This window comes from Anabas testudineus, chromosome 24 (assembly GCF_900324465.2).
Source record: "Anabas testudineus chromosome 24, fAnaTes1.2, whole genome shotgun sequence".
In the NCBI taxonomy this organism is placed as follows: Eukaryota; Metazoa; Chordata; class Actinopteri; order Anabantiformes; family Anabantidae; genus Anabas; species Anabas testudineus.
Genome location: NC_046632.1, coordinates 9089515 through 9113257, shown reverse-complemented (window position 1 = coordinate 9113257; position 23743 = coordinate 9089515). Strand labels below are relative to the sequence as shown.

At 40.0% G+C, this 23743-nt stretch overlaps 2 protein-coding genes across 3 annotated transcripts in view; both read left to right on the top strand.

The window, feature by feature from the left end:
- The window catches only part of xkr6b (XK, Kell blood group complex subunit-related family, member 6b), a 37182-nt gene extending 29841 nt beyond the window's left edge, over positions 1-7341 (top strand). The window contains exons 2-3 of the mRNA XM_026341662.1: positions 5542-5738; positions 6371-7341. Coding sequence (XP_026197447.1) covers positions 5542-5738; positions 6371-7341 — 1168 coding nt within the window. The remainder of the gene's footprint in view (positions 1-5541; positions 5739-6370) is intronic.
- Positions 7342-14847: 7506 nt separating this feature from the next.
- Positions 14848-23295, top strand: ccm2 (CCM2 scaffold protein). Of its 2 annotated transcripts, none has more exons than XM_026341978.1 (10): positions 14848-15252; positions 18648-18824; positions 19005-19088; positions 19176-19356; positions 19774-19910; positions 20302-20437; positions 20585-20642; positions 20741-20876; positions 20975-21113; positions 22012-23295. In XM_026341978.1, exons 1-10 carry the CDS (start codon positions 15223-15225, stop codon positions 22314-22316), a joined length of 1383 nt encoding a protein of 460 aa, XP_026197763.1. In that variant the 5' UTR covers positions 14848-15222; the 3' UTR covers positions 22317-23295. The 2 variants fall into 2 exon arrangements, with proteins under 2 accessions (XP_026197763.1, XP_026197762.1); XM_026341977.1 differs by having other exon boundaries at positions 19173-19356.
- The last annotated feature ends 448 nt before the right edge of the window (positions 23296-23743 follow it).

The following is a 23743-nucleotide window of genomic DNA, read 5'->3' as shown; positions in this document are numbered from 1 at the left end:
TCTTCTTCCCTTATCTACTTCATCTTATATCTTTCACTCTAATCTTCCTTTTCACCCTCTGCTGTCTGCTCTCCACTTGTCTTAGTGGTGGCACATTGTCACACGAGTGGAATGAGTTGGCGTACCTGAAGATTGTTGCTAACGGTGACAAATGACTGGCAGAGAGGAGAAATGAAGTAGTACACTAGAAAGGGGAGCTGCTATACCTGCTGGGGGGTCAGTCTTTGCTATCTGCAAACAATGCAAACAAAGTAAGATTCACTGTGGTGTTGGTGGTAACCCTTGGTTAAAAAAAAAAAAAACTTCACGTAACAAAACACATCATATGGTGTATACTATATTTACAGTGATAATTGTTTAGTCAAGATGTCAGAGATGGTTAACAAATACATACTCAAAGAACTGACAAGCCAGAGCAGTTTTGACACAGCATCTCATCTTGGCTTGCTTTTCCCCATTGCTTTCAGTTTGCATCATGTCAACCTCGTCTCCGTGCAACATTCCAGCAGCTCAAGGTTTAGGAATCGCCCAAAGGCACTGGTCACAGATCGTTGTGTGTTTGTATGTGAGTGTATCTGACTCGCCTGTGGGACTCGGATCTCAACTACGCCAGACTTTCATCCAGGGCTATTCATTGCCATAAGGAGGATAAAGGCATATCTGATGGTGGATCAGTGGTACACTGTTACACGATAAACCCATTGAGCCGCAAAGTGTTTCTGGAAAAAAAAATAATCTTGGTATTGACATCCACAAAATATTTTTTGAAACTTGTGTTACATTTGAATTTTCTTTCTGGTTCTCTCCCATAGAAGCTGAGCTGCTGAGCTGAAAAAAAATGTTTACTATAACAGTTTTCGTTGGCACTGTACAAATTGGCAAATGATGAATAACACAACACTGGCATCACAAATACTCCCTCCAGAGTGGTGATACTTTTATTCACTGTAAAGGGTGAAAGAAGACCAATTTGTGAGACAGTCTGTTGATGTGGCCATCCAATCACTGCCATTTTTACTATAGCTATCAGTACTACCGACCTTAGATGACTGTCACCAAGATTTGGTAATTAGAACTAAAGATAAAAAGGTACAGTATTTTAATTTTGTTCACCAGAGAAGTGGAAGAATGAAAAAGATAATGGGCAGATTGATTTAGAAAGGCAGGAAGGCCCTTTCTTACCAGAGCATTCAGATCAATATGCAATGTGGCTGCAATAAGACATTATTTTATTTTCAAAACTGTCTGTAATTGGTGGACTATTACAGTAAACAGTACGTGCTGTAACTGCTCGGCCTCTCCCAAATATCCCCTGCACCATGCTGCTCACAGAGAAATCCACACTGAAAACAGTAATTGACACATGCTGAAATTCTGCTTTGAGAGAACAGTGGGATATTCTGGAGAGTTATGAGGAGAGGAGAAGACACAGAGAAGCAAGATGCTGAGCAAAGGAGGAGGGAGAGAAATGTAAATCTCCCTGATAAAGGAGGTTTAAACCTCATTGAGAGTCGACGCGTGGCCTCTCTGAGTGACTCAGGGTGTGACTCATTGCAGCTGGCATTGCCTCCACCTTACACATACTTTTTAATAAACCCTCAGGCCTTCTGTATGTGTCCCCTATGCTTTGAGTTGTGCCAAATTCCACCTGTTAGCAGACGACGCATAAGCTCTGCTGTAATAGTACTTGTGATCTTCTTATGAATCAGTTTATGACAAGATATGAATGCAGTCTGAGCTGCTGAGCCTTCCCACTGATACTGTCAAATTTGGCTAGGTGTGTGTATGTGTGTGATCCGTCTAACCACCCACTCAAGGGATTAGTGTAAGGGTGGTTGGATGACTCATCGGTCAATGACTTTGGAGGATAGGGAGGAACAACATGTTCAAGGAGTCAGTCATCCACATGGTCTGGATGTGAGTGTGTGTTTGTCACTCCACCTGTCCCTCACTGCAGGTCATGCTCAGATCTCAAGATGTCTGCTCATGCAATGACAGTTTCATACCCATGTTTCTGAATAAAGTATGTGTTTGTTTGGCACTGTATACGTGTATCTGTATGTACTGAGGTGGTGTGGTTAGGTTTAATGGTGGCTTGTGTCTTGACAGCACCAGCAGACAGCTGTGCTTGGAACATGACCCCGGCACAGCGTCGAGCTGTTAGGCCATGCATACACTGCTTAACGAGCCATGAGCGATGGCTATGATCTTTCTACAAATAATTCATGAGGAGCCCTGTAGAGAAGCTATGGAGCTAAAAGTGAACGGGGAGAGGAAAACATCAAGGAATGGACCACGGCCTAAGTGGAGTGAGGATGGGAGGCAAAGGGGAGGAAGACAGAGAGAAAGAGATCCATCTGACGAACGTGCCTGAAATAGACTTGAAATCCCCTATTACCTACAGCACTAACAAGAATGCTTGTGTGTGTGTGTGTGTGTGTGTGTGTGTGTGTGTGTGTGTGTAGGTGTGTGTGTTTTGGGAACCATTTGTGTTACTCCATCTGAAAAGGCACAGTGGGAGTGTTAACTGTGTGCATCACAATTGCAGCACGGGTGAGAGGTTCTTGTGAATGCATGCGCTGTGTGTGTGTGTGTGTGTTGGAGACGTGATGGAGTGAGTTCAGATTTTTCTGACAGCTGTGAAACCCAAAGTGTTTAACTGTACAAGTTCTTTTTTTTTTTTTTTTTTTTTTTTTTGCTGAAACCAAGGGAATGAGAACTAACAAACTGTTATGAGGGAGAAAAGTGGCGCATGTGTACAACGACAACAACACACATTTAGTTTTGTGTGCTTTTATGTCAAGGCTAAAGTGTTAAAGTGTGAAAACACAACAGATCAAATGATCAATGAATGAATGATGAGCCACACTTAAATAAAATACAAGCACCTAATATAGCTTACACTCAGTCAGCGTTGATGAAATATCACATTATATATATTCATACCATGTCACATTGTCTATTACCATAATATTTTGTTTTCATTGTTCTGTTTCGTGTCTGTACATAACTGTCAGCAACTATTGGAAAGATTGCTACAAACTGTTACCATAAAGTTGACATTTTAGTTTTTTAGAGAAAGTTATCAGCAACCATCCTGTGGATTACCATTGATAATTATTACTTAGGTGATTCCCGACCTTCCCTCTAGTGCCACCAAGAGGTAGATGTTGAGCTTTCAGCTCAAAGGACCACTAAAAAGCCTCACAGGGCTTCTAGCATGGTGGTTTCAACAAAGTGAGACAGCTACAGAGGCAAGGAAAATGACTGGGGCGGAAGACACTACAGACCAGTGAGACGTATCAGCGGAACACACAGACTAATGGAAATTGAGGGATGAAGACAAAGGGCCCGTGCAGGTCTCTGTGGCATGTCATTAGTGAGGGAGACAGGTTGACTTGTTCCATCTGACATTTACCAGTCCGACTGAAAATGTCATGGAATGCCAGCCTTTACCTCTGGATATAATACCGCCTCTCACAGCCCACAGCTATTGATCCCAAAAAAACGCTAGTCCATTTTGCCCCTTCTCTTGTTCCCCCTGTGCACTGTCCCGAGAAAGTCCACTTTTCAGTGAGCTCTGAAAATTCCTTGCTCAGCCAGACCTTCCCCTGTTTTTCATTACTCTGTGCATTATTGTAGCTGTGTGATATTGTAGCTTTATGTGCTGTGTGCTGAAGTTTTGTTTCCGTTGTTTCACTTCAGTTTCTTTCCCATCTATTGGGAAACTCTGGCTGTCTTTTCAAGTTAGCTAATTGACTGACAGACTGGACCACATAGAGGTTTGCCAGCTTTGTCTGAAAAGGAAGTGGAGGCAGAGGGGCGTTTGTTCCTTGAAGAAAAGAAACGACTAATCACTTTCCTTGTATGTGCTTGGAATTGTCTTGTCTCCTTATAAATGTCATGGTTTATTTGATCTTCTCTAATAAACGATTATTCTGTGATCTCAGTGTGGAATAAAGCCTACTGAAAATTATAATTATGCAAGAAAAAAAGGGAGTTCAGGGCTAATGTATGTGAAATGTTCTTATTTATTTAATAATTATTTATTATTTATTGTTGAAGAATAATTATTTTCTTAAACAAAAGGTATGTAAAGATCATGAAATCTCTAGACAAGTGGAAATAGTGATAATCAATTGGTTTGCAGATTTTCATTATGTATAAAACGTATGTCATTTTCTCAGGTCTTATCACATTGAACTGAAGGTCTAGCGAGTTGCTTAGAGTGGCGTGGTAATAGGAATTGGTTAATGCTTACATTTCCGTCAAAACAATACCCGGAAGCTGGTAGACTGCACTAGATGATGCGTTCTTCACAGTGCTCTGTTCTCAACCTTGTTTCCAATTTAACAGCAGTCTTCTGTGTCACGGTTAACGCAGGAGCGAGTTATGTTGAAAACATAAACATTTTATGGTTTCATTTCGTATGCCTATGTCTCACTTTTAGGAAGTGTGTTTAGATCCATGGCCTCTCAATTTGCTCACAGGAGTGCTACTGTCTAGTCTATTTCTGTCCTTGCCACACTATTGTCCTCGGTTGACTGCCTTCACATCAAGTGCTGTATTTATTTGGCCACTCTGCCAGCTCAGGCAGATAGACCCTGCAGCTACCACCCAATATGCAATGACTGAAGTCACAGTTAAGATAACTATAAACCACTATAACTGTCATACTGGTTTCTGTGCTGTTTTCTACAGCCAGACTTGGGTTAACATGAACTGAAGACTGCTCATAGGTTGGAGAGGATAAAGGCCCACCAGCAGCTGTTTTCATTCCTTTAGTTGTCTTGATTTTCTTTTGTTGGATGGATTGATGTTTTTCCCAGGCAAGTGTGCGGTGTCCAAAGCTTCGATCCACTGAATGTTTTCCTCATCATTGTTTACCCGTCTTCTTCTGTGCACGTTAATTGGCGGCTCCAACCGCAGTGTTACATTTCAAAACAAATCCATACCCAAAGAAGATAATGATCTTAATTAGCTATATCACAGCTCTGAGCATATTACATTTTTGCTCAGCAGCACACAATGGCTCTCTGTGTCTTGGCCTTAAAAAAAAAAAAAAAAAAGCAGTAGTACAGCTTAGATTGCAACAGGAGCTTAATTCAATTAGCTGCCACCTCTCAGCTGCATTACCTACCAGTTCCCTCACTTCACCATTATGAAACCCCATCCGTTATGAAAATAGCCACTGCAGCAGCTGACATTATAGCTCAGGTGGTGCACTTAAGATGATGATTATTGCCATGCTTACTATATGCATCATAAAAAGTTCAATAACCACATATTCTGAGACCCTAGAGACGACTGTAAAATACTTTTCAGCAACATACTAGTGATGTTTTCCTCGTTGTTGCTTCACACAAGGCAGTCACCCTATGTAGTAGTAAAACTGTACAGACGAACTGTGACTTTATACTGTACATGTCTCTGGGTCCCAAGTCATAGCTTTTGGGTTAACACAGTAAAAGCATTACATGGATGGCAAAATATGCCAGAATGATGGAATTGTCTAACTCTCCATCCTTTCTCGCTCCGCAGATACATCCGCACCATGTACCTCGGCATACAAAGTCACCGGCAGAAGGAGAACCAGCGGCGTTTTTACTGGGCCATGATGTACGAGTATGCCGATGTCAACATGCTGCGACTGCTAGAGACCTTCTTAGAAAGTGCCCCTCAGCTGGTGCTGCAGCTCTGCATCATGATCCAGAGCAACAAGGCTGAGTGGCTGCAGTGTAAGGCGTTTCCTAAGGCTTTATACGAGCAATGTTTATGTCAGATTTTTTTTTTTTGTTTCTTTGTTGGTTTGCTCTCTCTTATTGATTTTTTTGCATTATAATCTGCTTATCACATGATACTGTGATGTATTCATAGTTTTCTGAGCATATCACTTTATTTACAGAGTAAATTCTCCATGACTGTATCCAATTTTTAACATTCATCACTCTTGATATCGAAACCTCTTTCACAATTTCAGTTTCCTCATGCAATAGTTCCCCAAGGAAGGCAATTCATTCACAACAAGTGATACCCTCCTCTGTCAGGGTGTCTATAGAATTGCCATCAATACATTTGCTGAGAGGCACTGCGCTGCTACTTTGCAGATAATCCCTTCATTTTTTGTAGCAAGTTACTGCTCTGCCATATCTGCTGTCTCTACTATTATATGTATCTTAAGGAATCTGAATTGTTGCACTAAAATTCAGACTGTGTTGATCAAATGACCCTCGATGATATTGAAATAAAAACCCACTGTACAGTAGGTGAAATAGCAGCCAAGTGAAGATAAAACTTAAAGCTTTTTCAGTGTGTCTCATTCTTGCTATTCTTAGTCTTTCTCTACTTTTCTCTCTGTGTGTATTCCCAGGTGTTTCTGCCATGTCCTCCCTCCTGTCCCTGGCTTGGGTGCTAGCCTCTTACCACAAACTCCTGCGTGATTCACGTGACGACAAGAAGAGCATGAGTTACAGAGGTGCCCTGGTGCATCTCTTCTGGCGCCTTTTTACCATCTCTTCACGGGTGCTCTCCTTTGCCCTATTTGCCTCTGTTTTCCACATCTACTTTGGCATTTTTGTGGTGCTCCATTGGTGTGCCATGGCTTTTTGGGTCATCCATGGCGGCACCGACTTCTGCATGTCCAAGTGGGAGGAGGTACTGTTCAATATGGTGGTGGGCGTTGTCTATGTCTTCTGTTGGTTCAACGTACGTGAGGGCCGGACACGGTACAGAATGGTGGCCTATTACACAGTAGTACTGTTAGAGAATGCCATCCTCAGCTCCCTTTGGTATGCTTACCGTGACCCAACCACCACTGACGCCTATGCCTCTTTTGCCCTCTGTGGCGTCTTCCTGTGCTTTGCCTCAGGTGTGGCGTGTATGGTCCTCTATTACGGGGTCCTACACCCCATGGGCCCGCGGCTGAGGGTGCTGGCCAGCTCCTGCTGTGCTGAGCTGCTGTGGGGCCTGCCATTACCCCCCGAGGCTGAGCCCATGGCTCCCACAACAGGCCCCCGTGGCTCTCAGGCCACCCCCACACGGGGTCTGGCCGGGGAAAATGTGGAATCAGATGAAACAGCCACGGATACTTGCCTTCCGGTTTTCCAGGTGAGGTCCACAGAGCCTGTGGATGCAGCTGGCAGGCCCATCCGGCCTGAGGGTCCCCTCATCAAGATAGACATGCCCAGAAAACGCTACCCAGCTTGGGATGCACACTTTGTGGATCGGCGCCTGCGCAGGACCATAAACGTGCTGCAGTACATTAGCCCTAATGCGGTGGGCATCAGGTATAGGGACGGTCCACTTCTTTATGAACTCCTGCAGTACGAATCCTCCCTCTGAAGGCATCCTATTCCATAGCTCAGTCACTCCCCCTTACAATGGTGCACATGCATTTCCCTTCCTTCATTCTGCTCTTTCTCCTCTTCAGATTTGGTCTCTTCCCATTTGACACTCAGCTCTCTCCTTCTCTCTTTTCTTTCTGCAGGAGGTGTGTGTTTTGTAAACCGAAAATCTGTCAAAGACAGTTTAAACACACAGTCATGATTTATTTTTGGAAAAAAACAAATGGTAAAATTATGAACCTACAGTATCTTATGTGATATATACAGAAGTCTCATATAAATCCCTCTATATTGATAGAGCAGGGTTCTGTATGAGTGTGTAGATAACATATGAATGTTTCATTATGAAATGTGTTTAATGCATTATACTGTATTGGTGTTTCAACCTGTGAATACTTGTGAAGGGCATATTGTATGTCCCTGTGATATGGGACTGGTGCAAAGCCTGATGGGAATGATGGAGGAGAGACTCAGAGGGGGCAGGTCTTTGCACACCTCGACATTTACTGCCATTCTTTATGTACACCATTTAAATGTATCATAGTGTTTACCAAATCATTAGCCCGTGAAATAAAAAGCACTGAATTTTTATCTCGATGCTGCAAATAATAGAAAGGGCACATTTAAAGATGTGTCTAAGAGACGCAATTCAATATGGATTTTACATCTGTGAGCCTACGTGGCTCAGCTGTGTTCTGGCTGTACTATTTTTGTTCAAAATCCTAAATCGTAATCGCTTCATGTAAAGAAGAAAAAAAAGCACACTGACCTTCAATCAGTTCCACCCACATATTCCATTTTTTAAGTGCAGACTGCCCTCCACTGGAGGGAAGCTCTAATAGCGCACCTCGGTCAGTAATGCCTGTAGATAGAACAGCACAAAATATTAAGATGACCATATGAGAGGAAAAAAAAAAAAAACACAATTGAAGGAATGTAGAATGTACTTAAAATGAGCACAAGGTTTTTAAATTGGTGAGTAGAAAATCATAGTAACATTCCAAAGACTTTTTAAAAAGATTGTAGATATTTAGTAAACGGTAGAAGGGTACAAATGTATATTAACGTGCACTTTTTTTGATGTGCAAAGACAGCCTTCAAGGAATCCTCCACCATTCCCTTCTAAATCCTAGAAAGTACTCCCTTTTCCAATCTCCCTAGTTTGTTTTCTTATCAGCAACAGTTTTAGGTTAATTGATATACACATTCACTGGCCACTTGATTAGGTACACCAGTGCAATTTATTGCAATCCTGTATGGCAGCTCTGCCAAGAATTCTACTTTTACAATGTTATAATTTCTGTTTGTGGAAACCGTGAGAAAAGTTATAATGTTTTGACCACAATATTGACATACCACCCAAAATTACCTCAATTATATAGTAGAATTATCACCTTTCGAATGGTTTAAACAAAGACTGAGCAATTATAGTAGAATTATTGGCACACCTTCTTTATTGGATTGCATTGGATTGTACAGGTGTTCCTAATAGAGCAGCCAGTGAGCATATATGCTTATTGGGTGCAAAGATATGTCATAAGTTCTTAAAAAAAATATGACATCTGAGAAGATATTTCTATACTATTATACTTCAGTGCGTATTTGTGTCCACATTTATAGTCACAACTATATTTTACCAAAACACACACTTTTTTACATAACAAAACATGTTACAGTGTTAAAAGGTATACTCTTCAACATCAGTGTGCCCTCAAAGAGGTTATGCTCTTAAATGGGTGTACAGGGCGACTGTTCTGGCACCTGCTAATGCAGTTGAAGCAAAGCCAAATCGCATCTTCTAGTACTGTCTTTTTCGATATATCTGCCCCCTTTGAACCAGTAGAATGAGTCTTTGCAAAATGTGTCATCTATAGGCCTGCAGTGCAGCAATTAAACACTGATGTACCCATCTCTCTGCTGAACCTGGGTAGCTCTCCACCACAGATACCCACAGTATTCACTCATGGAAAAAATTAATGAAAAAAACATGCCTTCTAAGTCAAAAGGAGCTTGACTAAAATTTCCAGTGAGGGCTACTGAACAATTCATAAGAAAAATGAATGCATTTCATACTCCAATTTTATCTATTTATTCAAATATTCATCTGAATATATAGAGAAATGTGTTTTTTTGTTGTTGTTTTTTTACATTGTAGTGTTTGGCATGACTTCAGTATGAAGCATTAGTACAAATGCACCCAAGAAGGGATGCCCAAGAGCCTTCCACAAAACAGAGATTCCTTTTTCCTGGCTAACTGGCTTTCTGTTCAGCTGTGGCCACATGTTCCTGTTAACATCGTACTGTAAAAAGCAGATGCCATGTAAGTCCAGGCTAAAGGTGAGAGGGGGGTTTTGCCAGGGTTGGAAAAGAACATTAAGACAGATTGTGATAAAGGTCCTGAATGCATTATGGTGTATGGATATTTGTGTGCTTGTGTGCAAAAGCCTTAGTGTGTACTGTACAATGCACAGTACATATTGAGTGCTAAGTTGTCAGTGTCTCTTCAGCCCTTTCCCACAGTTCTGTTCTTTAGCTGATTGTTCGGCTCCATCCTTGGTTGCTGCTCCACCCTCTTCCCCATCTCTACAGTGCTGGGCCTTGGTACACTCCCGTGCAACACTCTCACACTCTCTGGTAACTGAACAACGGGGTTGAGGCTGAACAACTGGAGATCCTGACATGAGAACATGCAATGAGGTACACTGCCATAGCCAAGAGCTTCAACATCCGGGGTCTGCCACCCTTCAGCTTAAAAGCGATGTTCAGCCCTGAGTAATTGAGAACTGTTGGGTCAGCTAGGGTGGAGCAAACATCCAACACACCATATGATATGTGTATGCAAACAACCAACTTGTTCATCGTTTACCATAGTAGCTAGAGTAGTTTTTTTTCTCTCTGTTGTAGTGAATAAACAGCCATGTTAATAGTTAGTCGACAAATTAATAATGAATAATAAGTATTGTTAAACTAAAAAACAACAAAAACTCAGCAAAACAGCCAATACAGGGGTTCCTCAGGACCAACAAACCAGATCACTGAACCAGCTGACTCAGGGGTGTCTCAATGCAGTTCTTATCCCCAGGCATGTCCTCAAGGGTCTCCATTTTTTCCTTAACATAATACATACATCCTGGACTACTCCTTGGCTGGGATTGTGCCACTACGTTATAGACTGCACATTTTGTTTTGGGGAAATGATTACACATCCTTATTATTGGATAGGTGGGTGGGGGCCGTTTTTTGTGGTAGTTGGCTGCCTGGCATATGGTGCATCCTTTCTAAACACTGCTGACCTTTTCCAGACATGGACACATGTTCAAATCAGGTGCAAATACACTGTGATTCAATCATTTTAGTGTGTGTGCGTTCGTGTGTGGCAACAGTATTATATAGCATTATAAACAAGATTATGTACAATTGGGCTGCATTTCATCTAGTGGTGCTTAATGTTGTATAAGGCAGAGTATTTATGCTTGCATAACTGTGTCATTAGAATAGTAGTAGTGACTCCTAATTAAACCAATTTTAACTAAGTCTACAAAGAGTCTATATGTATAAGTCTGGATTTTTATAAAACATGCAGTATATTTTATGTATTTCTACAGAGCAATCATCATTTTGCCATATTCTGTCTCTAGTAAAGCTAGCTGGGTAATAAGTTGGTTAGATCATTTGTTCTTGTTTTGTTTAAATTATACACATGTTTCAAGAGCTAAGCTGCACAGTAGTGCTAGTGGAAGCTGTTTCTATACTGTATAGTGTAGTCTTCATGCTGCCACACATTATACCATAAACAAGGTCAAAAACAAATCACCTTCAGAGAATAGTTTGTCAGGTTACCTGCCCAACTCTACATCCATCAACACACAGCAAGAGCATTTGAACAGCAAGCTTGTTCTTCTCAGTCCTTGTTGTGCCTTGTTACTTTGGGTGCTTCAATCCAGCCATGGCAGCCAGGTCCGCAAACAACAATGCCAATATCTTTCTTTGCTCGTTTCACGTGCCAGCACACTCACCAAAATGACAACACCAAACAATAATCCTCTCTGTCTGTCTCCACAAAACCAGATTTGAGCCATGTTCTCAATTCTGTCAGCTCAGTTGACAATGCTATTTAGTCTTACAGTTTCATCCAAGTTGTCGTCCGCAGAACTGCAATGTTACCTAGTTACAGTGTTACAGTTTCTCTTCACAGTCTGACAGAACCAAGCGACGGGTACTGTGTGAACCCCAATTACTGGTTCTTTCAAAAGCTTAGGAGAAAAAGTAAGGCAATACTGAACATCTTCTGTACTTGAACGTAGGGTTCCTCATCTTTATTACATTCGAGTAGGCTGAATCATTAAATCCCCAGCTGATTCAGCAAGTTACAATTATTAGTCTAGACTCAGATCAAAAGCATTAATTTTGGACTGTTTATTTGATCATAAGTGGTGCCAGCCAAGTTACTGAACAATTTGGTCAATGATTGTTTTGTACTTTTGTCTATGCCTTTACATATTCTTCTGTCTTGCAAATGATGAATGATTTATAGTGCCAAGACGTAAACTTTCTGTGTCGTTTGTCTTGTGTGAACAGTACATCCCCTAGCCAGAACAATAATGCCTGCAGTTGGAGTAAAACGTGAAAGAAGTCAGTGATGACAAAAATCAGACATGTATGATGAAACAGGCCCAATCACTCGTTTAATGGTTTTCCTACCACCTCCCCGCATGCCTTTAGAACTCATTGTGAGGTGACCCTCAACATTTAGCATGTGAGAGCTCTCTACTGCACAATAAAGCCTCTGATTTCTGCATTAATGTGTAGCAGCAGGCCACTGTAGTGTTTAACTTGGTTTGAGTCTGTACCTTTGTGTCATCAACCTGTTTGACCATTGGAGCAGTTTGTTCAGATGATAAAACGGTGCATTTTCTTCCTTTACTGTTGTTCCTCCTTTGGTTTTTGTTAACAACCTGGTGCTGAATAAATACATTTAAAAGGTGCTACCTCTGTGGACTGCAGAGTCCACTTTTGGCTTTTTGAGAGCATGGCCTTCCGGGTTGACTGAGAGCCTGCACCCCACAAACTTGCAATCTCAAAATGCTCCAGAGCTAGCACCTCAAATCCACACAGTTTACAGCAGAACTCAACTTTCAATGGTGCCATTTTGATTTTCCAACCTGCACAAAAAAGCAACAAAAAGTTACTATTCTGTTCATTTGTTTATTACAGTTGTTTTAGCATATAGCATGTTTTCGTTTTTCTATGATTCAATCTGCACTAGGATTTTCTTTCTTTTCTCAGAGAGAATGAAACTGGTAGATGACAAAATGCATCTTTTATGGCAAACACACAGGAGCACAGATGTACTTCTGCTACTGGAATTTGGGTAAAATAATATATAGAACGTGATTGCTGTGTTGTAAATTCCTGTCATCTATATGTCCTTAATCTGTGTGTATCTATTTTTGTTGTTATTGTAGAATTGGCTGTAATCTTTTCTTTAAAATGGATTTGATATTCCAATGAAGCGATTATGGTTGTCATATTAATTGCTGCTGATTTTTGAAATTGTTATCAAAGGTGTTGGGAAATATTGCTTTGTTTATATTCAATCAATTTCTAGATTGTGTTAGCTTGTTGGTGTATTTCACAAATCTATCAGGATATTTCCTAGGTTATATGATTAATCCTGGGTATTTGAAAAGTTGGCACAATGTCAGTAAGCAAATTTGCTACAGTCTGTAGCATCTTTATGAACGTATACTCATACAACCTATGTTGCGACAGAGAACATATAAGGAATGATTTCTTTGTTGTTGTTAAATATAAAATGTAAGTAAATTGTTTCATGGAATCCCCGTTCTTTAAAAAACGCAAAACTGATGTCCAGTATTGTACCTACACCCGATTTTTGGGAACAATATGAATATTATTAATAACATATGGTGCTAAAGTTCTTTTGTATGTTTTGGTTTTTAGATGAAAAGAGAAATATTATGCTGAAAATGTAATGTTAAGCCTTACTGTAGATTCATATATCAGACTGTTCATCCCAGAAGAGAAAAATAAATATAGTATTTGAAAGTGCAATAAATCGGTACTGTATTCACATGCATATCTCACATTTTGACACATGATAGTGGCTGCAGTGTATGGCCTGTAAAGGTTGTGTAAAATGTGAGTCTCCACTTAAGACTACAATAATAGTTTATTGAATGTCTCCTGATGCTTTATGTTGCAATTAGTGTAGTATTAAATTTAGCTTGTTAAAGACCTGCACAACCACCCAGGTTCTCATTTCCACAGATTAGATCTCCAGCCAGTGGAGCTGCGGTGGCGTTTCTGTAGGTGATCAACAAACTAGTGATAAAGGTCTGAGTCATTGCAACACGAGAGACAGTCATAAACTTGAGAAAATCCGCTAATTTAAATGACATTACCTATGTGGTTGGATGATGGACTTTTAAGGCTGAATAAGATCAAATCATTTAACCCATCAATATCAGTAAATATTAAAGTAATTCTAAGGTCAGTGTATATGTTTAGGGTGTTAATGTTCTCATTGGATAATTACATTTTACAAAAGCATTATGTTTCAGTTCAGAATATATTACTGAAGGTCTAGAAATGCTAAGCACCATAAACTATTTTATGTTGTAAATAATAAAATCCAAATAAGATTCCACAGACCTCACCACAAAATTATGAAATATTCAAATCGATAGCCACAGTACTGTTAACCTGCATTATACTCAAGTTTAAAAAAAATATAAGACTGCTATATATGATATTATTTAGTAAGTAAGGTGCTATTACCTTTCTTTTGTAGACACTTGATGCAGCCAACCTTGTGAGTGACAGGTCTATTCCATATCCTCCTGCTATGCATGTTTCTGTCTTTCCCCACTGTCTCACCTGTCTCTTTCTGTTTGTTGCTGTCTTGATTGTTCATATTCTTGTTCTAGTAAAACAAAAACAGTAAAACATAACTTTAAAAAGCATGTCAACATGTACATACATGTGAAACACATTGTACCACTAGTGTTTTTTTTAATAAGGTCATTAATATGACATTAATAACAGCTAAGTTACATTTAGGGATGCAGGTTAATAAATGAGAGCGTACTAGAAAACACTAAACGAATTCTGTTTATAGCCTCTTTATAATTAATTTATACTTTTAGGAAGAGGCTGACATTTTGTCATGCCTCCTCAATTGTCTTTAGGAAAGCCACACATCTTTCTTTTTGTTTACTGCTATGTTTTCTGTTTTTTAACATCAGAAAATGAAAGCATGGGCCTGCAGCAACAAAGTAAACAAATAAAACCAAAGTAACGAAGAAATAGATACAGCTAACTTGCTTTGAACAGAGGTCTGTAGGCCTATTTATGGTATTTTTTAGAGATCTGAAGCGGCTGTCATGTTAACAGTGAGGATTTTTATTATTCTAGTAAGGCTTCTCTCCTCTCTCTTCAGACTAACGTTACCCAGTAGCAGCTGTTTTGGTTTGAGCAAAGCATGCTGGACCGCTGTTCAACGCCCAAAATGGCGGCACGATTGAAAAGTTTTGCCTGTTTTGTCCGACTTTGTCTTTTTTACAGAGTATATCTTTAGTTGCTTCAGCTGCATTGAAGCACAATATTTTCACACTGGTGGTACGCCGGGATTTTTTTAATAGTTACAGAATAGGCCGAGCATGAACATGGCGTTTTGCCATCAGCTGAACTTCGGGCATCACTTCACCAATGCTTGGCTAAGCTAGCCTAGCACGCTAACTACTGTCAGATGAGTGCTAAGATAGTTAAAAGATTCTGTAGGTCAACTTAATTATGCTTTGTCCCACCTGGATCTCGATACGGACCGGAATATGAAGAAGAGGACCTTTACATAGAAATGGAGGATGATGTGAAAAAAGTGAAAAAGGTAAGTCAACTTATAGACTTGGCTAAGTTGGTTGGCTAGCATGCTAACTCACTAGCTAACGTTAGACGAAAGTAACGTTAGCTCAGATGTTAACTGTTAGCTGGCTAAGGTTAGCCAAATGATGGAGGTTGTCGTTTAGCGTCAGTTAGCTGGAAAAACACGATAACACCGACAGGTTTATTGTCTGTACTGTCAACTATAATCACATACGGTGGCGTGTAAGATGTAACTCAACTCATATATAATTGACACGATTAAAGTTTGTTACTTCGTTAGATAAAGTTAGTGTTTCCGTCCAGGATCACCGTGAGCTTCTGGCTGCTTTTAGATTTCATAGCTCGAATTTGTCTCCCAACATTTGTTTTCAGAGTTCATTCAGCTGTGCTCAGACGCAGCAGTTTGTAATTGTGGGATATCACTGGGCATTCTTATTTTAATTGGATCAGTGTATTATTCTTAATGGCATTTTCACAAGTTAGGGTGATGCTGGTACGTGGCGGTGATCGTGCTCTCTAAAGGTAAGAAAAGCACAAACATGTTTCCCAGAATAAAAACACTCGTTGTTGCCTGTAGATGGAGGTCATGGGAGACTTGTATGCTCACCACTAGCTGTCAAAGGCAGTGGTTATCAGTGTCAGTCATGTTAAAGAGAATCAACACTTCTTGGTTAAGTCTTGAATCCAGCTCCCTCTCATATATAGCTACAGTACAGACACATACTACCTAATGACCCTGTTTGATATGAAGACAGGGTTTTATGTTCCAACACATAGCTGACATTTCTTTTAGAGACGTGCCTTAATCCTTTATTCCCACTATGTCTATGCCAAAGAGAAGAACAGAGGGGAAACAAATCCCTCTGTTCTTCTCTTTGGCACTGGAAGAAACTGAAGGGCAGGACCTGCCGCATCAAGGCAGGACATTAGAGGCTCACAGCCTGCGCAGAATAATGAGGCGTGAAGTGTCTGAGAGAGAGAGAGTGGAATTTTGGAAGGAAATGAAGTGTTAGCTTAGTGTTAGGAAGGTTTGTTGTGGAAAGGAAATGTTTTCCACCGATGTCATCTAATCCAAATTGTGCACTTAGCGTGATAAGACACGCTGTAGCTTCAACATTTTACACTTAAAATGTGTCGATCACTAACTAGTCTAGATTTACTAGGTTGCCTAGAAGTGGCAGAAAACAAATCCATTCATAAAAGATTAATTTTAAACTCTTGCCATCTACGTTATTTGAAAAGACATATATCATTACATGAAATCAGTCACTCTCCATTAAATCCTAATGACAAAGTTATTCATTCACAGCTTTTTTTAAACTCCTTCTGTCCTCTGTTTATAACTTAAATCTAGACAACAGTGTCACCAGTGCATACAGAGTTCTTGTTTGTGCCACTTGGTGGTGATAGTGAATCACATTTGGCAGAGATGTATATTTATATTCACCTTTAAGAGTGTTACTTCATTATACATGTTTATAAAGCTCACAGCCTTTCACATGATAACATATTTGAATCACTTTGCTGTTGGATTTAAACGAACTAATTGTTAAACTTGTTTTACTTGCCAAGGAATATTGCAAAGGTGAAAGTTGTCTTTACTACTACTTAATTGTTGCTCATCATAAACGTAAGATGTTGATTATTTGTGGAACTGGACTTCTAGTCTTTTACTTTACTGTTTTAGTCTCAATAAGGTTAATTTTTTTTTTTTTCCTTCCTAAGCACGTAAATTGCTGTTACACTGGTTTAAGTTTCCCTGCATTGTTTAAATGTAGGAATGTTTGAACGGTCACCTGTTCTTGTTTTTACCCTGACCACCACTGCACAAAGAAGCCATATCCCTGCTTATGATTTTTTGTAAAGAGACTACCACCATAAGAGCATCTATTCAGGCTGTTTACTGGACTCAGCTATGGAAACTGTTGCCTCACATTTTACCAGGCAAAGACATAAAATGTTCATGTGCTCGTCTTCTACATACTCTTGCATTATGCAGTTGTCGTACAGGTTGTGTTTTTCTGTGTATCTGTGGTCAAATGTCAACACAACACACAAGAACTAAATTAGGACTATGGTGTAAGAATAAAATACATTAAATAATGTAATTAAAGGAAGACGTCCTCAAGAGCTACATTAGATTGTGTATACTGCTCGGCATACTGCATTTAGTATGAAGTGTGAACCGTACCGTAAAGATGGCACCTGTTGTTAGTTCAATAGATTATAAAGTCTTTTAGTCTTGAGTAAGTGATGGAAAGAAGCAACCATCACATCACAATAAAGCATATAAAGTAAAAGTGATTATACCACACAATCTAATATAGACAACTCTTTAGTCAGGATTTAGCTGTGATGCACTTTGTGAGAAGTCTGTTGCCATTTTAAACTGTTTCAATATTTGAAGCATGTATAAGCGTGTCATCACAGGAAGTTGTGGCTGGTCCCCTTCCTGTTCTTGTGTTTGAGTATAGACATAGAGACACTTCCCTTCCTTTGTGGGGGGTCACACCCCTCAAATACGCAATCAGGCTGTTTGATCCTGCGTCTCTCACCGGTTGGCAGCTGTCATTGTGTGTGAGTGGCGGCAACAGGTGCCTAGTTTGGACAGAGTAAGCGTAGTAGCATCTGTGGCGAGGCTGTGCGCTTGCTGTTTATTAGGTGACAGTTGTAGGCGTGGGTTCATGGAGAACGAGGTAGGCTTTTCACATTGCTTTAAACCTAAAACTAGTTTTTTGTTTTTGGACAAAATTGGTCAAGTACGAAGTACAATTAACTTTTACTCTGTGTTTCTACTGGTACTATGCAAGCAAATCAGAAAACGCCTTATAAACTGAAAATACCAACATTTTACTTAATTTTATAATTAATTTCTGATATGTTTGTGGCAACTGTTATATTATTCTGTTTTACTCAGACTTGCGTCTGCACACTCCTGTTTTATTACAAAATGTAGTTTCCTTTAGGACCTGCTGGTATACTGACATTTGAGCAACACGTATTGAGTAACACAGAGAGCTCTACATTTGCATCTGTGTCTTGCTCTGCAGCAGTCGGCACAGCCAGGGGAAGTAGGGTCAGTAGAAATGACAAGGCAGCAAGTATGACAGTGAACTTAAGTTTGATGTAGTTTCTTTTTGTGTTTTGTGTCCTTTTTATTTCAAATCACTTTCCTGTAATGCCATTATTTGCTGTTTCACCCTATGTCTGTTGTGGATGTACTTGTAATCATTTTTAATATTCTGTAGCACAGGCAGACTGTCAGTGGTTTATAATGAAGTCTGACATGCTACGTATACAGAAAACTGAGTGTCATTCTAAATGCATTTTGGAAGGCAGCTTATCAACAGAAGTGTAGACTGATGTTGACCCTATGCTCTCTTTGTCTTTATTCACTAGCCTGGTATCGTGTCTCCATTCAAGCGAGTCTTCCTGAAAGGAGAGAAGGGGAGGGACAAAAAGGCCCAGGAGAAGGCCACGGAGCGCAGGGCGCTGCACACCTTCTCACTCTCTCAGCCCGACCACCGCATTGACCCTGACATTCTACTTAATGACTACATTGAGAAAGAAGTCAAAGTTAGTGTGACACGCAGCTCTAAAGCTCATACTCATTTATACTCATTTTCTAAAACTGTTGTATAAACAGTCATGTAACAGTCATGTAACATTTCAACACTTTAGATTCATTTTTAAACTAAATAAGACATGTTTGTACATCTCTTAGTGAAAGGTTTGCACATGTTTTCTCCTGTCTAGTACTTGGGGCAGCTGACATCAGTTCCAGGATACTTGAACCCATCTAGCAGGACAGAGGTTCTGCAGCTCATTGACAATGCAAGGGTAGGTGTGTGAGTAGGAGGTTTAACCTGATCCTTCACTTGTTGTGTGTTACTGTGTATAAGTAACCATATTTATTTATCTCAGAAGTCCCATCAGTTGGCAGGCCAGCTGACATCAGAGCAGGATGCAGTGGTGAGCTTGTCAGCTTACAACATAAAGCTTGTATGGCGTGATGGAGAAGACATCATCCTCAGAGTGCCCATACATGATATTGCTGCTGTGTCCTACATCAGAGATGACTCATTACACCTTGTGGTGATTAAAACAGGTAAAAAGATACTGGTTCTAAGCAAGAGTCTTAAGATTAAGGAAACATAAGAACACATGGAGTTTAATTTTGTTTTAGCAGGAACTTCGCATGGTGATAATACTAATAGGAGTTACCTGCACTCCTGCTGTAATGCATTATTTAAAGTTATTGTCAGGTTGTCAGGTTCCTCTGAATATTTGATTGTTTGCTAATGTTTTTATTTGATTGCCTAAGGTTAAAATTAAAGCAAATTAGAGGAATCTGATAATGTTAACCCCAGTTTTAGAAATGACCTTAATCAGGATCCAAATATTTGATATAATTTGGTCCAATATTGAAGAAAAGTTTTAATTCACCTGTCACTAAAATGTTCAAAAGTTTACCTGCTGACCTTTTAATTAATAAATTAAACGGTGTAATATTTTATATTTTCAGCCCAGGACTCAGGAGGCTCTCCCTGTCCCAGCTCATGTCCTGATCTCAACAAATCTCAGACCCTCAGCTCCCTATCAGAGAGTGGAGCTATGCTTGTAGAAGTCTGCTGTTTGCATGTGCTGGCTGTTGATAATAAGGTATTATTGTGCATCTGTGGTTATATTTAGATCTTGTAACTAAATACACATTGATTTATCTCTTTAATTGGGTCATGGTAAAGCTATGGGTTGAGCAATTAAACCAAGATGTCAAACAAATTAATATACAGAGAAAGCTTAAAAGTGTTCGTCTAAAATCTAAAAATATTTGCACAATGAGATAAATGTTGACTTTTAACAAAAGGCACAGTCTGTTTTGATTCACATAACTAACTTCATGTATTTTTATGGATCAGAAATGATTTATTACAGTCTGGACTTCAGCAAGTCTTCTCACTCACATTGATATAATGCTGACAGTATCGCAAACAAAAAGGATATTAAACCGGTTTTTGCTAAAGAGTGTTTCTGATCTCTTCTTTTCTTCTAGGCGGCAGCAGAGGAGCTGTGCCTGTTGCTCAGCCAGGTCTTTCAGATTGTTTACACAGAATCAACCATTGATTTCTTAGATAGAGCCATTTATGATGGAGCAACTACACCTACAAGACACCTTTCTCTGTACAGTGGTAAGTTACACTTAGAGCAAATAGAACATTTTGTAACACTTTATTTGATAATACAGAGAAATATTGTTTTACCCAGTGCAATTTTACCCCCCTCTCAAACCACAGGTATTTATGAAATATAAAATGTGTGCTTTGTTAATTTTGCAGATGACTCCTCGAGCAAAGTTGATGTGAAGGAGGCCTTCGAAGTGGAAGCCAGCACATTGTAAGGATTTGAAGAGTACATCCTTCAAGAAACATTTTTACACATTGAAGGTTGTTTACTTTGGCCTGTCACTTACAAGGCATGCATTATTTCCTCAGTCCTTTTCAGGCTTCTATTGAGGCAGAAGGAAGCTCTCCAACAGCTTCCACCCCAGCATCCCCTCAGACAACCACTGCAAGTGAAGGAGAGCTCAGCACAACTGCTGCAGAGCTGTTGCAAGACTACATGACCACAGTATGGTGTTAACACTTTCACTTTCTTTGTACCGTTCTTATTCACACTGCATTGATTCTTGTTTTGATTTTTCTTTTCTTACTTTCGTTCTCTTGTAGCTGCGGACAAAACTGTCCTCGCAGGAGATCCAGCAGTTTGCTACCCTGCTCCATGAGTATCGTGATGGTGCCTCCATCCATGAGTTCTGCATAAACCTGCGACAACTCTATGGGGACAGCAGGAAGTTCCTCCTACTTGGTACGGCCACTTTATTCCCCCACCCCGGCACCCCATCTGCAAATTGCTATGCAATAATTTTGCATATCTATACCTCCTTGATGTTTTTCTTTACAGATTTTCTAAGCTTTGATCGTGGACTTTTGTCTGGCGTCAGGAGATTATTATATGAAACCTAATCTAACAATGATAGAATGAAAAATGATGAAATGTTGAGCATAGTGAATCACACTGAAAAATAAAATTCCAACTTGGACAAAAAAAAATGTTAATCGATGTCAGGGAGTGCTTCCTGGCAAAGCACCTGTTGCCAGAGGAAATACGTTTACCTGCATAGTCCTCTTTCCTGTGCATTATATTGAACTAGTCTAAACTTCAGCAATAGTTTCATACTTACAGCAGTATTTTCACTGTCACCTACTCCATTGTATTAACTTTGGATCTATTAACTATCGCAAAGTAAGTGCTCCCAAAATGTGCTAAGTTGGTAGTGTTGTTACCTTGTGAGTAGATGATAGGAACTAGTGAAGCCAACAACAGACAGCAGTATTCTTCTCAGCGTGTATGCAAGTAATGCTACACCCTGTGATTTTTTTTTTTCACCACAACAGTTTCCGATTCCCTTTAATCTCTTTACATGAAAATGTGAGACATCTACATTGCTGGCTCCTCTACTACCTTCATGTTTCACGATACATGTAACACAAACATTTATTCATCTGCTATCTTTTACCACTTATCTGGTTACGGGTTGGGGGAGGTGCTGGAACTGATCACGGCTGTCATTTAGAGTAATGTGGCATACACCCCAGACAAATTGCCAGTCCATCACAAGCTTATTTAACACAAGTGCAGTTGTTGTAAAATATGTGCTAAAAAGACATTTAACCAGCATCCATATTTTCCCCTGTCCCTGCAGGCCTGCGTCCCTTCATACCAGAGAAGGACAGCCAGCACTTTGAGAATTTCCTCGAGACCATTGGTGTCAAAGATGGCAGAGGAATCATCACAGACAGCTTTGGCCGCTATCGACGTACTGCCAGCTCTGCCTCTGATTCCACCACCAATGGCAATGGAGCAGCTGGAGGAAGTGGTGACAGCGCAGCCTCAGATGAAGGCCAAGAGGCGTCTGAGGGGGACGAATGGGACCGTATGATCACCGATATCAGTAATGACATTGAAGCTCTCGGCTGCAGCATGGACCAGGAGGGAGTGACACCCTGACACGATGAACAAAGGGAGATATTTTTGAAAGCGCTAACGACATGAACTGACAGCCGCTCTTCATATATATAGTGGGCATCAGCTGAATGGAGCAGATGAAGATGGTTCCTAGCACTGACCTAAGATTTGGTTAATTGTATTTAATTATCAAGAGGATGTTCCACAGTCCCCACACACTCAAGGAAAACCTCAACCTATTACCACAAAATCATGAAGTCAACATATGCACTTAATGCAGACCCTGTAGAGGACACACAGTTAGTTGGCTATTTTTGCATTTCAGATGGATTCATAGCTTCTGATATATTTTGAAAGTTTCTTTGATTTTTTTTTTATACTCATTTATTGGCAGTATCTGCCACTGTTGTTGGCAATGTAGCAACTATTCTCAGTCTTTGAGAGCTTTTCTGTTTCAAATAAACACTCAAAGACTCTGGAGGATCCAACAGGCGACTGTATATATTTTAAAAGGTTAAGCCTGAGGCTGTACTGGTTTGTGCTTTAATATTACTATAGGTCAAATCAGCTTCATCAACCAGGAGAACTTTTGTTTTCCTCACTTATTTCATATTTGTGTTTGCTGTGAGAGTGTAACATCTTGCTATATGTAATAGTTTTTCAGTAAGATTTGTGTACCACTTTGTTTTACACTATCATTTGTTATCTGCGTTTACTCATTTATATATTTTTTCCTTATTCATACTGACCAGGAAATGCTGTAAAAACAAATTCAGTTGAAGAAAATCCATGAAGACTGTGTTTGACAAAGCCAGTTAGTTGATGGCTGATGTAAATTTACGATTTTAGATTCTTTGTTCTACTCATGCAGGTCATTGTGTTGTGTCTTATGACGTTACATCTGTCATTGTGCCATTGCACTGCAGTACTGCTGCCAACTGTCTGTGAGCACAGACAAGTAATTATGAACTGTAACTACAGTTGTTGAGCAAATCATAGTTATTAAATAACAGCTACTTTACTCTGTTCATGTCCGTGTTGTAAAATTGCAAGCATCATCGTGTCTAATGAAATGCATATTTACCATTTACGCCCGTCTGCTGCATTATCAGCAGTTTGATGTGATGCTAGCCTCATTCCATGTGAAAGCAAAACTGACACAAGAAGGTTTTGTAATGTGATCATAATGCTCTCTGACAGATCGTTTGCTTGGGTGCACCTAAGCTGCAGCAGAACTTCAGCCTGATTTTCATCAAAGCACACATGCTGGATGTTGTGGAACAGGCTCAAAGTCGGGAATTAGTTTTGTGAGTCTGAGGGACGAGGAGTTGGCGGGGCAGCTGGAACTGAGCACATTCCGGTCTGTGAAACCATTCACCGGGATTGTTCTTCACGTATGTACGTACTGCATATGAAAAGTTTACACGTGAGTTTTCGTCTATTGTCTGGATTGTCTCACATTTGTTGTG

Coding starts and splice junctions, on each gene's coding strand:
- ccm2 (XM_026341977.1), top strand. CDS start 15,223: ATGGAGGATGATGTGAAAAAAGTGAAAAAG. Junction 20,438..20,584: donor ACACCTTTCTCTGTACAGTG/GTAAGTTACACT, acceptor TTAATTTTGCAG/ATGACTCCTCGAGCAAAGTT. Junction 21,114..22,011: donor CAGGAAGTTCCTCCTACTTG/GTACGGCCACTT, acceptor CTGTCCCTGCAG/GCCTGCGTCCCTTCATACCA.